The sequence below is a fragment of the Syngnathus floridae genome, chromosome 5 (genome assembly GCF_059516105.1).
Source record: "Syngnathus floridae isolate MCC-2025c chromosome 5, RoL_Sflo_1.0, whole genome shotgun sequence".
NCBI classification, from domain to species: Eukaryota; Metazoa; Chordata; class Actinopteri; order Syngnathiformes; family Syngnathidae; genus Syngnathus; species Syngnathus floridae.
The window spans coordinates 12044117-12057393 of record NC_142417.1 but is presented as its reverse complement, the minus strand read 5'-3'; the positions used below and the strand labels follow the sequence as shown (position 1 = coordinate 12057393).

Here is a 13277-nt window from a genome sequence, read left to right as displayed (position 1 = left end):
TCATTGATATTTTGTCTGTCAACAGAGGATCCACCCATACAAGCTGAAGGAGTACACTGACTGAATGAAATGCCACAAAAAGCAGTTCTCCTCGAGTGAATTAATTGCATCGTTATTTTTCAGCCTCTTTTTATATAATAATTGTTTTATTTAATGTCGTTGTTGGACAATGACTGAATTTGCATAAACAGTCAAGACCGTATTTTATATGCTCTAATGAAATTAAATAGTTATTCATCAGTTACTCAGAATGTTTTTTTTCCACTGAATGCTTGTTTACTCTTCCTCAAGTACTTTTTATCTCTACTTGAGTCCTAATATTCTAAAGTAAGAGTACTCTTATCTTGAGTATAGGGCTGAGCGAGTAATTCCAATAATGCGATTAGAAAAATGCATCGACTCTGCCTCGATGATTTAAGAAGCTGCGTAAACATATGCCTGGAACTATGTATGGTGTTTATAGTATGTTTCCGCGTATGTTTCAGTATAAACTTTAATTTACTCAGGTATTTTATGTTTGAATTTTTAATGGTCAGCTTTTACAATGTTATTGTTGGCTGTGCAGTAAAGAATACATACAAGAGTACAAAATCTTGAGTATTGTCTTAATTTTCTAAAAAAAAAAATGACAAAAGCGTGTTTTATCCGATTACTCGATTAATTGATGTAAATAATCACTAGATTACTCAAATACAAAAATAATCAATAGCTGCACCCTTTGCACTTGAGCACAAGTCTACCCACCTCCGCTTACTAACATCCTCTGACATTATCCAGAAAAGCTGCCAGGCAGCTTCAAATAACACGACTAGCCAAAAAGTTTCATTTAGAAAGAACAGGAATAATCTCATTACCTTTCCATATTCAGTTCCTTTTATTTTAATGGCTGGGTTTCCAAATAATTTTGTTCACAGCATTCCTTTCTTGTTATGTAAATTATTGTTGAGCAATAGCTATGCTCACTTTGTTGATGAATGCTGTTTCTTTTCAAGCCTCCAAGCACCTCGCTGAGTGAGATAAAGGCATTTTTTCCTATAATATTATCTGCGCTACCTTGGCAGGGGTTGATCTGTGGGTGGACATCAACGAGACTGCAGCTGCTGTTTGAGCGCGGGAGTGGATGTGCCACAACAAGACTGTGGATCTCCGCGGTTCAAAGTGTTGATCCGATTCAACATTGTTCAGTTTGAGCTTACAGTGTGCGGGTCAGCCTGCTGGTGGAAATCCATGGCAACGTTTAAATGAGAATGCGAGTCAGGCTTCAATTTCAATATCTACAGTTTGCCCATCATACTCCAGCTATGCGTTTGACGTGGAAAAAAAACAAAGAAGAGGAGGATTATTTATGACTCGGATGCACCCTGTCTCTCACTTTCATCCATTTTGACAAGCTGTGTGCCATTCGATTTCTGTGAGAAGTCATCCTCCTGGGTTTTGTTGTGACATGGACCTTAAATGCACTTTGCATGCTGTCACACAACACCGTGTTCCGATGCAAGTCCCAGTGGGCAGAAACAGGAACCTCAAAGGGATCGGAAGGTTTTGATGGCCCTGGATAATGCAGCATTATATGGTGAAGGTGTAATTCCAGCATAAATCCTGACCATGTTAAGATAGTCTGTCTCTGTTGTGTGTTGCTGCATTTCCAATAGTTGGTGCCAAATGTGGCGATGGGAGAAAAAAAAAATCCCATTACATCTTTAACAGCTTGGGTTGCTCCCTTGAGCTGTAGAGGGCAAGGAATAACAAAGCTGAGGGAAGTCGCGGCTCCTTACCTCTGATGGGCTATTAGTTATTCTAGTGAGCAGGAGCCCCATTAGGTCTGCCATTTAATGCTCCCATGCCACAGTCACACATGAAAGCTGCAAGATTGAAAAGGTAGCCATTTTACCTCAAGCATCCCTTGTATTTGGAAAAATGCTTTGCCACAGATATCTGACATAGAGCTGATTTAGCTGCTTGTGTACTTATGTGTCACCTGTCATATTAGTGGAAGCCACGATGCACAACTTGACTGGATTTACTCTGCACGTTTTAGTATGTGATTTTATTTACTTTCATGATCCATCAGTGTGGGTATGTACATATACTGAACACCTGATCTATCCACACACACACACAAAAGCCAGATACTGCACTCCAGTACAAAAACTTAAGTCAACTTGCTGGGCAACAAATCATGTCTGTCCATTGACTGTTTCGGATTTTGAATTACATACAAAAGTGGTGTTTAATATACAGTATACCGTCACTGTGTACTGAATACGCGGGGAAAGTATTTGTGATGAAACTCGAGGAGGACACAAGTCGATCATATATATGCTCAGCCATGATCCAAGTGACATCAATCATTCCTGGCACAGTGTCTCTAAATACCACTCAACTCAATGATGATAAGACAAAAGAAGACAGATGTGTAGAACATGTAGGAAAAAGGCTAGAGGTGCAAAAAGAAAAACAAAAACAAAAAAAACCAAGCATGAGTAAATTGAAGAATTTCAGTCTCGATCTCTCGGTGCCAGATAGTGATTTAAAATCACTCACCTAAAAGAGCCGAGTCTTAGTATCCAAAGTTTGTGCAGTGTATGCGATGGCATATATGAGTTAATTCATCAAGGAAACGCATCTGGTGATGGTACACAAGGGCACATACTAAGGCCAAAATGCAAATGGCTCTTCTCATTCAACTGCGAGCCTGCACTGACTGAACTTAGTGAATCCCCGGCAATAGGCAATGACATAAGTAGGTGATAGCTCAAGTCATTACTGGAGAATGCAATCTATGCTGCCAATAAATGTGATTATACTTAGTTTGGCACTTTGGGCTTATTTACATATGCAATACGACAGAAAAATGGTGTGGATTTACATGGCAGGTGTGTTTGCCACCGAGGTAGCAAACACACTGGATAGCAGAGGACCACCTGCACAGTGACTCGATCTCATACATTTTCATTATTCCATTGGGGGACAGCAGCCATTGGTGAATAAATAACACACTGGCTGACAAGATCAGGATACATCAATAGCCTCTTGATGTCAAGAATGAAGGATTAAGATACTTTGTGTATAATTTACTTTGCGTGTGGCCCAGGATGTGGAGCTGCTTCTTGGATTGCCACTAATTGGAATTACATTCTAGCAATAAAACAGCTTGACTCAGAACCACAGCTTGGAAGAATTTCAAGGATTGAAAAGCAAATCACAGTGCACTGACCTTTACTTCCTTATCCCAAAACAGACAAGGGCAGGGAGGTGTGCGTGGAGGGGTAGGGGAAGGGGAGGTGTTTGTCTCCACAGATTGTTAGAAAATTTACCTCTCATGCCTCGCAGTGGAAATGGATTTTTGGAGGGCAACGGTCATACCTCGCATTCCCTGGAGCCTGAGATGGTGTATGTGTAAGGTCCTGTCCCATTAACCAGCACATCCATTGTCTCAGAGTGTGAAGGCTTGTAGTCCACGTAATACTCTTGCAGTGGCGAATTAAAGGAGCGCTCAGTCTCCCGAGCCTTTTTCTGCCGCTTTTTAACCGTGGAGCGTTGCTGAAGCTGCTTGATGCTGCTGGGATAGCGCTTCCACGAAACATAGATAACAAGTAGGATTATAGCCACCGACAGGAGGAGGGCCACAGTACCAGCAATGATTTTATGGAAGGACACATACTCAGTGTCTGGTAAAGGGATTGTCGGAGAGGTCTGCGAAGGAGTAGGAGAGGCTGTCCTGTTTTCTGCCAGCTTCTTGACCACTTCAGGCCGTGTGGGAAGAGGGAGCAGTTCTGTTTGAAATGCAGTCGTGAGAGGCGCCCTTGTTGAGGTAATGGGGCTTGGCGTTACTGTGCAAATGTTGTAAGTCTCCACCACATCGGTGACTTTCTCTCCTTGTGCCTCTTTAGGGCCTGTGCAAATCATTGTGGACTCCTTGTTTCCCTTGAAAGCCTTGAGCCAGTCCACTAGGGGGCATATGTTGGGGTTACAGTGCCACAGGTTACCCGCCAGACTGATGGTGGTGAGGGAGATCCAAGTCTCCACCGTTTGCTGAGACACGTTGTTCAGTTTGTTGGAGTCCAAGTTGAGGGTCTGGAGGTTGGGCAGGCATTGAAACGTGCTCGGATCCAGCGTCTGAAGCTCGTTCCCGGACAGGTCTAGCTTTTGCAGGGAGGTCCACATCCACGACAGGCCCTGGGTCAGCACTTTGATACGGTTCCATTGCAAATAGAGCGCCCTCAGATTAGTCAGGCGGGGGAAGTGAGCAAAGTTGATCTTGGAAAACTGGTTATGTTCCAAATGCAGCTCGACGAGCTTAAAGAGTCCAGCAAAGGCGTTCCGTGTGAGGCTCCGGAGCCTGTTGTAGCCAACATCTAGGAATTCCAGGTTGCGACAGTCAAGGAAAACACGCATTGGGACAGTTTTTAAAGAATTTGACCTCAAGTGTAAACTGAGTAACTTCCGTAGGCCCACAAATTGATTTGGCTGGAGTACCTGCAGTTTATTGTAGGAAAGGTCAAGATTTCGCAAGTTCGGAACATCGTGGAAAGTGTTATTCTTGAGTAGGGTGATTTTATTGGAGCTGAGAATCAGTTCTTTGAGTCTGCGTATACCGTGGAAGGCTTGGCCGTCCACGGCGCCGATGTAGTTGTGATCGAGGTACAGCCAAACCAGTTGACCGAGACCCGCAAACTGGTGGGCTCTCAGGTTCATCAGGCTGTTGTAACGCAGCGAGAGGCCCTGAGTTCCCACCGACACGTTGCTTGGCACGTCACGGAAAGCGTTGGATTCACAGTAGATTATTTTGCCGTCACATCTGCAGCTCTGCGGGCAGGGACGCTCACGCATGGGGTTCGGAGCGGCCAGCAGCCAGGCAGGCACCACCGCGATGAATACAAGCCATCTGCAAAGCACAGGAAGTCCTGCACACACACGCACACACACGCACGCACACCCACACGCACACACACGCACACACACGCACATGCACACACAGAAGCTGATTAATAAGAAACTGCACATCGAAAAGTGAGAGGGCACTTCAAATGAATGTAATTTATTTATTTAGTTAATTTATTTCAGAGTCAGATTAATGTTCATGGCTGTTTGTTAGCATCAGATGAATTAATTTGCACGCTCTGTTTTTTTCACGGCACAGGCATTTTTTTTCTTTTTCTCGAGCATGAAAAACGATTGGTGAAAAAATGCATCAGGTTATCTGTCAAATGGCTGATGACGGACAAACCTCCCCCCCTTTACCCCCAAGTCATCTAATAGAAGCCTTGAGGGGAGCAAAGAAGACATCAGTTGAGACATCACTGGTTGAGGTGAAGTTCAAATAGAATGGATTATTAAAAATGGAAAATTAAAAATAATGTATAACATTAAGCCACAAAGACAGCTGACATACCCATACTTGCGCGGTGTCGGCTCCTCCTCATGTTACAGCTTTCTGTTGCATGCGTCCCAGCTCCACATGTTCCTCGAAGCCGGTCAAATAGTGGATCACGTACCCAGAACGCTTGTTTCTGTTTTCCACTGGGTGGGAAACGCGCACTTTTGCGTCTGCAGACCCACACCTGCCAGAGACGGCAGCGTCTGCACAAGTGAGACTTTACTTTGCGACGTTACCGCAAAGGATCATCTGGATGTTGCCCACTTGTGACGACCACCTTGCAGAGTCCTTGGAGTGGTAAAGCCCGAATCCTCGCCGGGGCTCGGAGGGGGAAAAGGGTTAAACATCCGGGGGCCAATTGTTGAATCTGGTTTAATTGGGTGGCACGACGCAAAAGGATGACTGAGCGCGCGAAAAGAAATGTTGTAGAATAAAGTGTGGTCCTAGCCTGAGAAGTTGAAATTATCCGCATCCGGCGTCAAAACGCAGCCTGGCGCGGATCAGAGCTGATGACCGTGTCATCAAGAATGGATCAGTTGAGTAGCAACAGGAATTGTGTCGGCGGAGTCCCCGCGGAGAAAAACTCGTGCACCTTTTTTGGCCCTGAAGTGCCCCCTGCTGGTCTCTGTTCATTTTCCACACTTCCACACAATCAAGAAGTCCGATTGATCACTGAAGGGCTATTGAAAGCCGCATTGACTTTTTTTTTTTTACGTCCTACTCTGAAAAAAAAAACCATACAATGAACAACAAAAAAGGAAGTCATCTGTCACACTTAATGTTTGACCTTTGACTCATGTAAATTGTGAAAATTTTATACTAACCTAAACTAATTTCTTGAGGCAATATCATCCAATATGTTGATTGAACATTTTAAGCTAAATAGCTAACATTGCACTCATTAAGTTTATTTAGTTAATTGAGTTAAGTTTAAGTTAATTGGGATGAACAGTTCTAAATCCAATCTCAAACATAACATTGGTCTTTGTATATGTAAGTGAGGGGAGGAAAGACATTCTGTCACGGATCAGAATGGAGCAGGGCAACCAAATGCAGCTTGGACCAGGGTTTATAGAAGAAAAAGGGAGTTGGAATGGAGGATGAGGGGACAAACCAACAGAACCGGCACACTAACATAACTTCCTAATAAAACCAACAACAGGACTGACCGACAGACTGGATAACAGAAACGGAACTGACCGACAAAGACACGAGACAAAAAGACATCAACGATCCGAAAGGGAGTGACGCGCAGACAGGACTTAAATAAGAGACAGGTAACGAGAGGCAGTTGATTGGCATTGATTGTTAGTAGACACAGGAAGGGAGGGGCGAGTACACAGACGCTGACAGAAACCATGACAACCGACACATAAGAATACAACCGGGGACGAGTCGTGACATACACAAACATGAATTTCCTCCCCTCACTTACACAAGTGACATACATAAACATGAATTAATTCTTCAATGAACAATAAATAAGAATGTCTGCAACCCCATGCATTCAATGTCAAAATGTGCAAAAAAAACCCCGAACATTTTTGTCAAAGGCCATTTGCTAATATTTATTTTTGAAATTAAAGGCCAGAAAAAAATATTTCTGTTCAAATAATATTACCTTTTTTTTTATTAAAAGGGATTGGTAACAAAAATGATTTCATTGTCTCAATATCTTTAAAAATTGAGACAATTTGCATTTTCTGTACAGGTACATGTAATTTGCTTCGGCAATTTACATAAATTGATGTGGTGTGCCAGATCTGGCCCACAGGCCTTGAGTTTGACACCCGATTTGAAGCCTTATTATTCAACTCAGTTTTATCAATGGTGAATTGGTAGCAGTTTATTAAATCTGCCTCACATTTCAGAGGTTCTGGGTCCAAATCCCAATCCTGGCCTGACAATGTTCCCTTTAACTTTCAGGTTAAACTGCAAGCATTACTTTCATGAAGTAATAAATATAGGGTTTGAAGTTCAGTCAACTCGGAAGGGGGTCGGAGTAGAGCCACTGCTTCTCTGCTTTGAGAGGTGCCAGATGAGATGGCATCCTCATGCCTCCTTGACACTTCCCTGGGGAGGTGCTCAAAGCATGTCCTGATGGAAGAACACTCTAGGAATGACCCAGGAGATGCAAAAAACACCAAAAAATACAAAAACACAGGAGGCATAAAAAACAACTATCCCAACGCTCGCTCCACTGGCACCACACACACACGCACGCATGCGCTCGCACACACGCACGAACGTGCACACACACACACACACACACACACACACACACACACACACACACACACCTCAGTGTATTGCTACCTGCTGCTAAACTTGATCATGCATAAACAAAGGTTGCAGTGAATGCCTCATCATGGGGATTTGAGTCGGGGTCAAAGACATCGCTTCTAATGGCTCCCTCTGCCTCCATACTTAATGGCAAACGTAATTGCCAGTAATGAACATTAACGAACATTTATGCCCAAACTGCATATACTTCATAGTCAGTGGAAACCAAAATAAAAGTGATATATGTAACACATCAGTAGCAGCCACTGGTTTAATTTCCACTGTCTGATGTAAAGGCTCAGTAAACACACTCGCACACACACGCACTCGCACACATTGAATGATCACACAATGAAGACTTGTTTCACTGTAACCTTTCTGTCACTACAATTTCATTGATGGCAGTAGCACCATATGCGGTACAGTATCATCACAGCAGCTTTTCCAGATTTAGAATACATGCTAAAATTTTGTTTCACCCTCACATTTGAATGGGATGAAATGTATAACGGGCAACCAAAAAATGAGATCTGACTTGTGATGTCTGAAAAGGCGCACAAATGGAAATTGCAAGTAAAGTACTTTTTTAAAGTGTTGTGCCTTATAATTCTTTAATCTATAAATTTGTTTATTTCCCAATTTATTTAATTTCTAATTGACATGGAAGATGACTTGTTCCAGCACAATTCTCCTGTTGCTGCAAATAATAACCGAGAGGAAGATCTACATAGTCTACGCTGTGATGTATAATAATATCATATGCTGCTCCACTCAAGTGTGTGTCAATGCCAAGATTACACCCCCCTCTTTTATGCACAAATCAAAGCATTCAATGTTTTTTTCCTGTATATTTCCCCATTTTTAGTGACATATTGAAGAGAGCAGTCCAAGATTATCATCCTTTGAGGTAATCCCATGTTTGCGGATGGTAGCATGCCATCGCCATGCAGTCACAACACTAAGCGCCTTCTTCTCATTGCATTTCTTCTCATTTATGTTGTGCAATAAATCTGCCATGACCCACTTTCACATCAGAGGTTCTTTTTTTACAGTACTGTGATTGGCAGATGTGGACATGAATGTCTGGATCATCATGTTTTACTGTACAATGACATTCATAACAACCAATAAAGAAAATGATTGTGATTCCTGACACACTCTATATTGCTATTTTGGGTTTTTGCTTACGTGACCTGATCTCAATCCATGCTTATTGCGCTCATCTTTGATGATTCCCCTAAGGGCCTATCAGATGAAAGTTCAGCATGTCAGATACATATGAGTACTGCCGCCTCCTCTCAGCATGAGAAGAACACAAACTCCGAGCACAACAAACAAAGGTGTGGCAAAACTCAACCACCAAATTGCTTCCCATGAAACTTTAATGACTGTCTGTGACTGACTGAGCCCTGAATAATAGACCAAACAGAGGACCTGCTTTTTTTGCAGAATGATGACTCCCACAGAAACAGGGAACACAACTGCATAAATAGCTCAATAATTAGAGCAACAACAACAACAAAATCAAGCACGGTATCAGCGGGTCTTATTTACTCTAAATTTGGTTTCTAAATATGTAAACTAATTATCCGCTGAATTACACTTACAAAATGTGTGAACAGCAGGTAAGCATTTCTGAGACAGGGTCACACCAAAACATCTGTTCCTTAATGCTTTAATGAGAAGAAGAGAGAAAAGTGTGCCGTTTCACTTTTTTTAGCACTTTGGTGCAAAGCTTGGACTCTTGACTTGATGCCTTCAAATTGATCCCAGTCAGACCACCTTGCTGTGATCAGCTTCTTAAAGGTTTTGATGCAACTTCAAGCAAATTCAATGAGCTGATGAAAATGATGCTTTTTTTTTTTTTTTTTTTTTTGATGACGGTAAGCTGAAAAATCATCCTGTCCTGGATACAGACCATTTTCTGTTTTATTTTTGGGAACCTATGATTAGCATTTAATCTCTTTTCATGAAGCCACAATCCAGAGGCTCCAGAACCAAAGGCAACTCAACATTTATTAAGCTAATAATGGAAATCTGGTTTAAATAACATTTAAACACATTTGTCTAAGAAATCGTTATTTCTTGCCTCTTTGGATATAGATGAGGATGCTAAAACTTGACGTTTTCCACTAAATAACATTTGCATGCATAGGAGGACACACCTCCACCCTGGAAGGAATAGGTGTAGATGATAACAATTGACCCTGACATTTCAATTTAGACTGGAACAACCATTATAACACAGAATGAACACTTCCTTGTGTTCGAGAAATGTACAAAATGTGCAAAGCACTGTAAAAAAATGTGTAAAGGCAACATAAAGTGGACCTACTACTTATGACTTTTCTAGCACAGATAATGAGAGGAAGTGCGGTATATTGTAAGTGTCTGTTATAACAGTTGTCTAGGTAACAACAGAATTCTATCCATAGAAAGAATGTGTATGAGACTCTCCTTAATAATGAGGACAGAAAAAAAAATTTGAAGCATTGAGAATTTAGAAAAAAAGAGAGAACAATAGTCACTGAGTCACGATATGAAGCCCAAAAACACCCAACTAAAACTCCCATGAAACATAGGGCACGATTCGGAAATGGACAACTATGTGTCGTGCTTTAAATCCTATTAAACATCTGTGGAAGGAGCTGAAATGCGCAGTTCTGAAAAGAGGTACCCCTCCATTGTGAGACAGCTGGGGCAACAGGTGCACCAGTCACATTGAGAGGTTCAGAAATCATTTCATTTCAGCTCTCATCTTCTGACGTGTCAGTTTGAACTTCTGAAGGGTGGCTGACTCCTATGGCCAAAGTCTTTTATATAAAATACCATGGCGATCCTGAATTTACCAACGTGACCGATTCACACTTAAGTCATTGTCGGAGTAATATTTCATTATGATTTATTATGTGTTATTATACATTTGGGATCGCTGTGGAAAGCCTGTTGTGACTGACAAACAGGAGCAGAGGGGCCGAAACATGTTGCCGCTGCTTGGCCCCAGTTGATCTCAAGCCAGCGATAAGAGGAAACCACCGGAGAAGACCTTTCTGCTGTTAGATGATATGAATTGACGTGCAAAATAGCTTATCTGTTAATGTCTGTTTGCAGAGACTCTGCAATAAAAACATGTAAACAAGTGCTGATTTCCCCACCCCTTAGAATTTCGTAACTTAGGGACCCCAAACCAAATAAAAGTGAGGTTGATGGGAGAGCTGATTGGGAGTAGTCGAGACCAGCGTACGGCAAGCGTACGTCTCTCCTATTTCTCCTTGCGGGGGGAATTGTGGGAGAACCATACAGCTCTCCTAATTCTCCTTGCAAGAAACCGAAAACGTCTTCTCTCCTCATTGTTTGTGAGATGTTCAGGAAATAAACCTAACAGTCATGCACTGCTCTTTGTTGACATTTGACTTGACCTTACTTTACCTTTACTTTCATTCCTATTCCTAATATATCGTTCCATTATAAAGTGGCGATTATGCATTTTATAATATGTGTATTTTAGTGCTGTCTGTCCCCAGTACTGGTGAGCCAAAGACAAATGTCAAACTCGGAGGACAATAAATAATGAGTCTATTCTATTCAATTCTGTTATACATGTATAAAGATCTGGCTAGGCCTTGCTTATTACACTTAATACCCTGAATTTTGTTGTTTTGAATGTTCACGTGCATTTTTGATCAGATGGAAGGATAATTTTGGTCAAAATCATTGGATTGCTTGTTTCCCTTGCCATTCATTTGAAAGGGATTATTTGAAGGGCTTGACTTCACCCAAGCCTTTTTTAGACTTGGTTTAGGTACCCTCTAAGTATTACAGAAATGTGAACTGACTATACTGTACCTGTCCATTTGCTTATATTAATACCCATGTATTATTCGAGAATCAAATCCGTGCACCAAATGCACATTCCAATTTAACTTTTCGAGAGGTTCTTCAGTCTATCCACTGTGTGACATTGGGATGATCTACATTAACATCATTTAGTAAAGGTGAATTCACCTCCTGATCTCACTTAATGGGGTTGAAACAGGTTAATTGTGCTACATATCAAAGAAGTGTGATGTGTCATGCATTTCTTTGCTCTCTCAGCCTTCTGTTATTGGCAGTTATAGATAGCGGTTATCACCTCTCTGAAGATGATTGCATTGTAAATTCCCCCTAGTAGTCTCTGATGTGCACACAGTCAGTTAATTTGGGATGTTTTCACTCAAAAGATGAGATGCCATTGAGAAAAAGAGGGATCATGAAAGCTTTTTTTTTTTTTTTAAGTGATACAGTGTTCTTCTGTTTGGATAGTCACAAAGGAACACCTTCTTTTGTCATCAAAGGGTAGCTGATTGGTCTTAGATTGCCTCCCATTGTGGTTTTCATGAAGGACAGCTCATAAATGCATTTGCACACAATGGACACCAGTATCAGGACACCTACGCGCCTACTCTAGCCCTGCTGGATGACCTTTTGATCTATTTTGGCCAAACTCACTTAATACTCGATCGAAAATGCTTTTACTGAGGAAAAAAAAACGAAATTAAAAAACGAGGACTTCATATAATAAAAGTCATGGAAATCGATTATTTCCTCAGACGTCTCCTATTTATTTGACTCAGCCATAACAGAAGTTTTGGATGTGTTCACAAGGTGTCGCTGTTACCACATAGCACGCCAATGCTGCCTTCTGGAGCCGATATCCCAACTGTGGCTTCAAGCTAAATGAGCCAAGTATGGAAAAAATAAACATGAGATTAGCACAAATTCACTCTCACTTGCCTCTTAAAATTGATTCCACTCCCAGGGTTCCCCCCTCTTCAGACTTCAATGATTGTGTATTTATGCATTCTCCTGATGCCCGGGCAGCGCAGCTTGATGGATGTGTTGTCAGCATCACATTTAAGTGGACACAGTAATCAACTAGCACACACAATTTAAGCAATTATTCATAAGTGAGCCAGATAATTGGTGGGTTTGAGAATACAATGCTGCTCGCTGAGCAAAGCATCTCCACGTATTACTAATTTAACACATTTTCAATCTGTCTCTGTTATAATCTAAGGAATGAAATTATAATAACAACAACACCAAAAGTAATTTACTAAATTGGTGGTATTGCAGGTGGTCCGCGAAAGTGGAAATGGAAAATAATTGTAACATTTAGAAAAAAGTATTATTTAAACTGGATTTATTTTTCAGCTAATTTTGTGGATCCATTTACGCATCCAAATTATGTCAAACGTAGCTGAGACTCCCAAAACAGACATACAGATGTACCTGAAGTACACTTCTTCACTATTGTAAACTACATAACTGATTTACGACTGTGGTGTAAAATAATTATTTTACATTACATTAATGTAACAACATCCCCCCCCCCCCCCCCCCCCCCCCCACACACACACACACACACACTCCAAAACAACAACAAAACAACAAAAAACATAAAGCGTGTATGTTAGTTTTATATTGGGCCACTTGATGCAGTCTTTCCTGAACATGAATAACAAAACGCAATTCCGAGGTTGCAAACGGTGCGCAATGAGAGAGAGAGAGAGAGAGAGAGAGAGAGAGAGAGAGAGAGAGAGAGAGAGAGAGAGAGAGAGAGGGTTCCGCGACC

The 13277-nt window shown here is 41.5% G+C and overlaps 1 protein-coding gene across 2 annotated transcripts in view; it reads right to left on the bottom strand.

Moving 5' to 3' along the window:
- The window catches only part of LOC148398200 (leucine-rich repeat transmembrane neuronal protein 4), a 34557-nt gene extending 28346 nt beyond the window's left edge, over positions 1–6211 (bottom strand). Inside the window, exons 1-2 of one of the 2 annotated variants that reach the window (XM_088376855.1) lie at positions 5396–6211; positions 3318–4907 (exon numbers count right to left, since the gene is read on the bottom strand). In XM_088376855.1, coding sequence (XP_088232981.1) covers positions 3361–4907; positions 5396–5426 — 1578 coding nt within the window. In that variant the 5' untranslated portion in view covers positions 5427–6211 and the 3' untranslated portion in view covers positions 3318–3360. The remainder of the gene's footprint in view (positions 1–3317; positions 4908–5395) is intronic. The other variant, XM_088376854.1, reaches the window with a different exon arrangement.
- Between the last annotated feature and the right edge of the window lie 7066 nt (positions 6212–13277).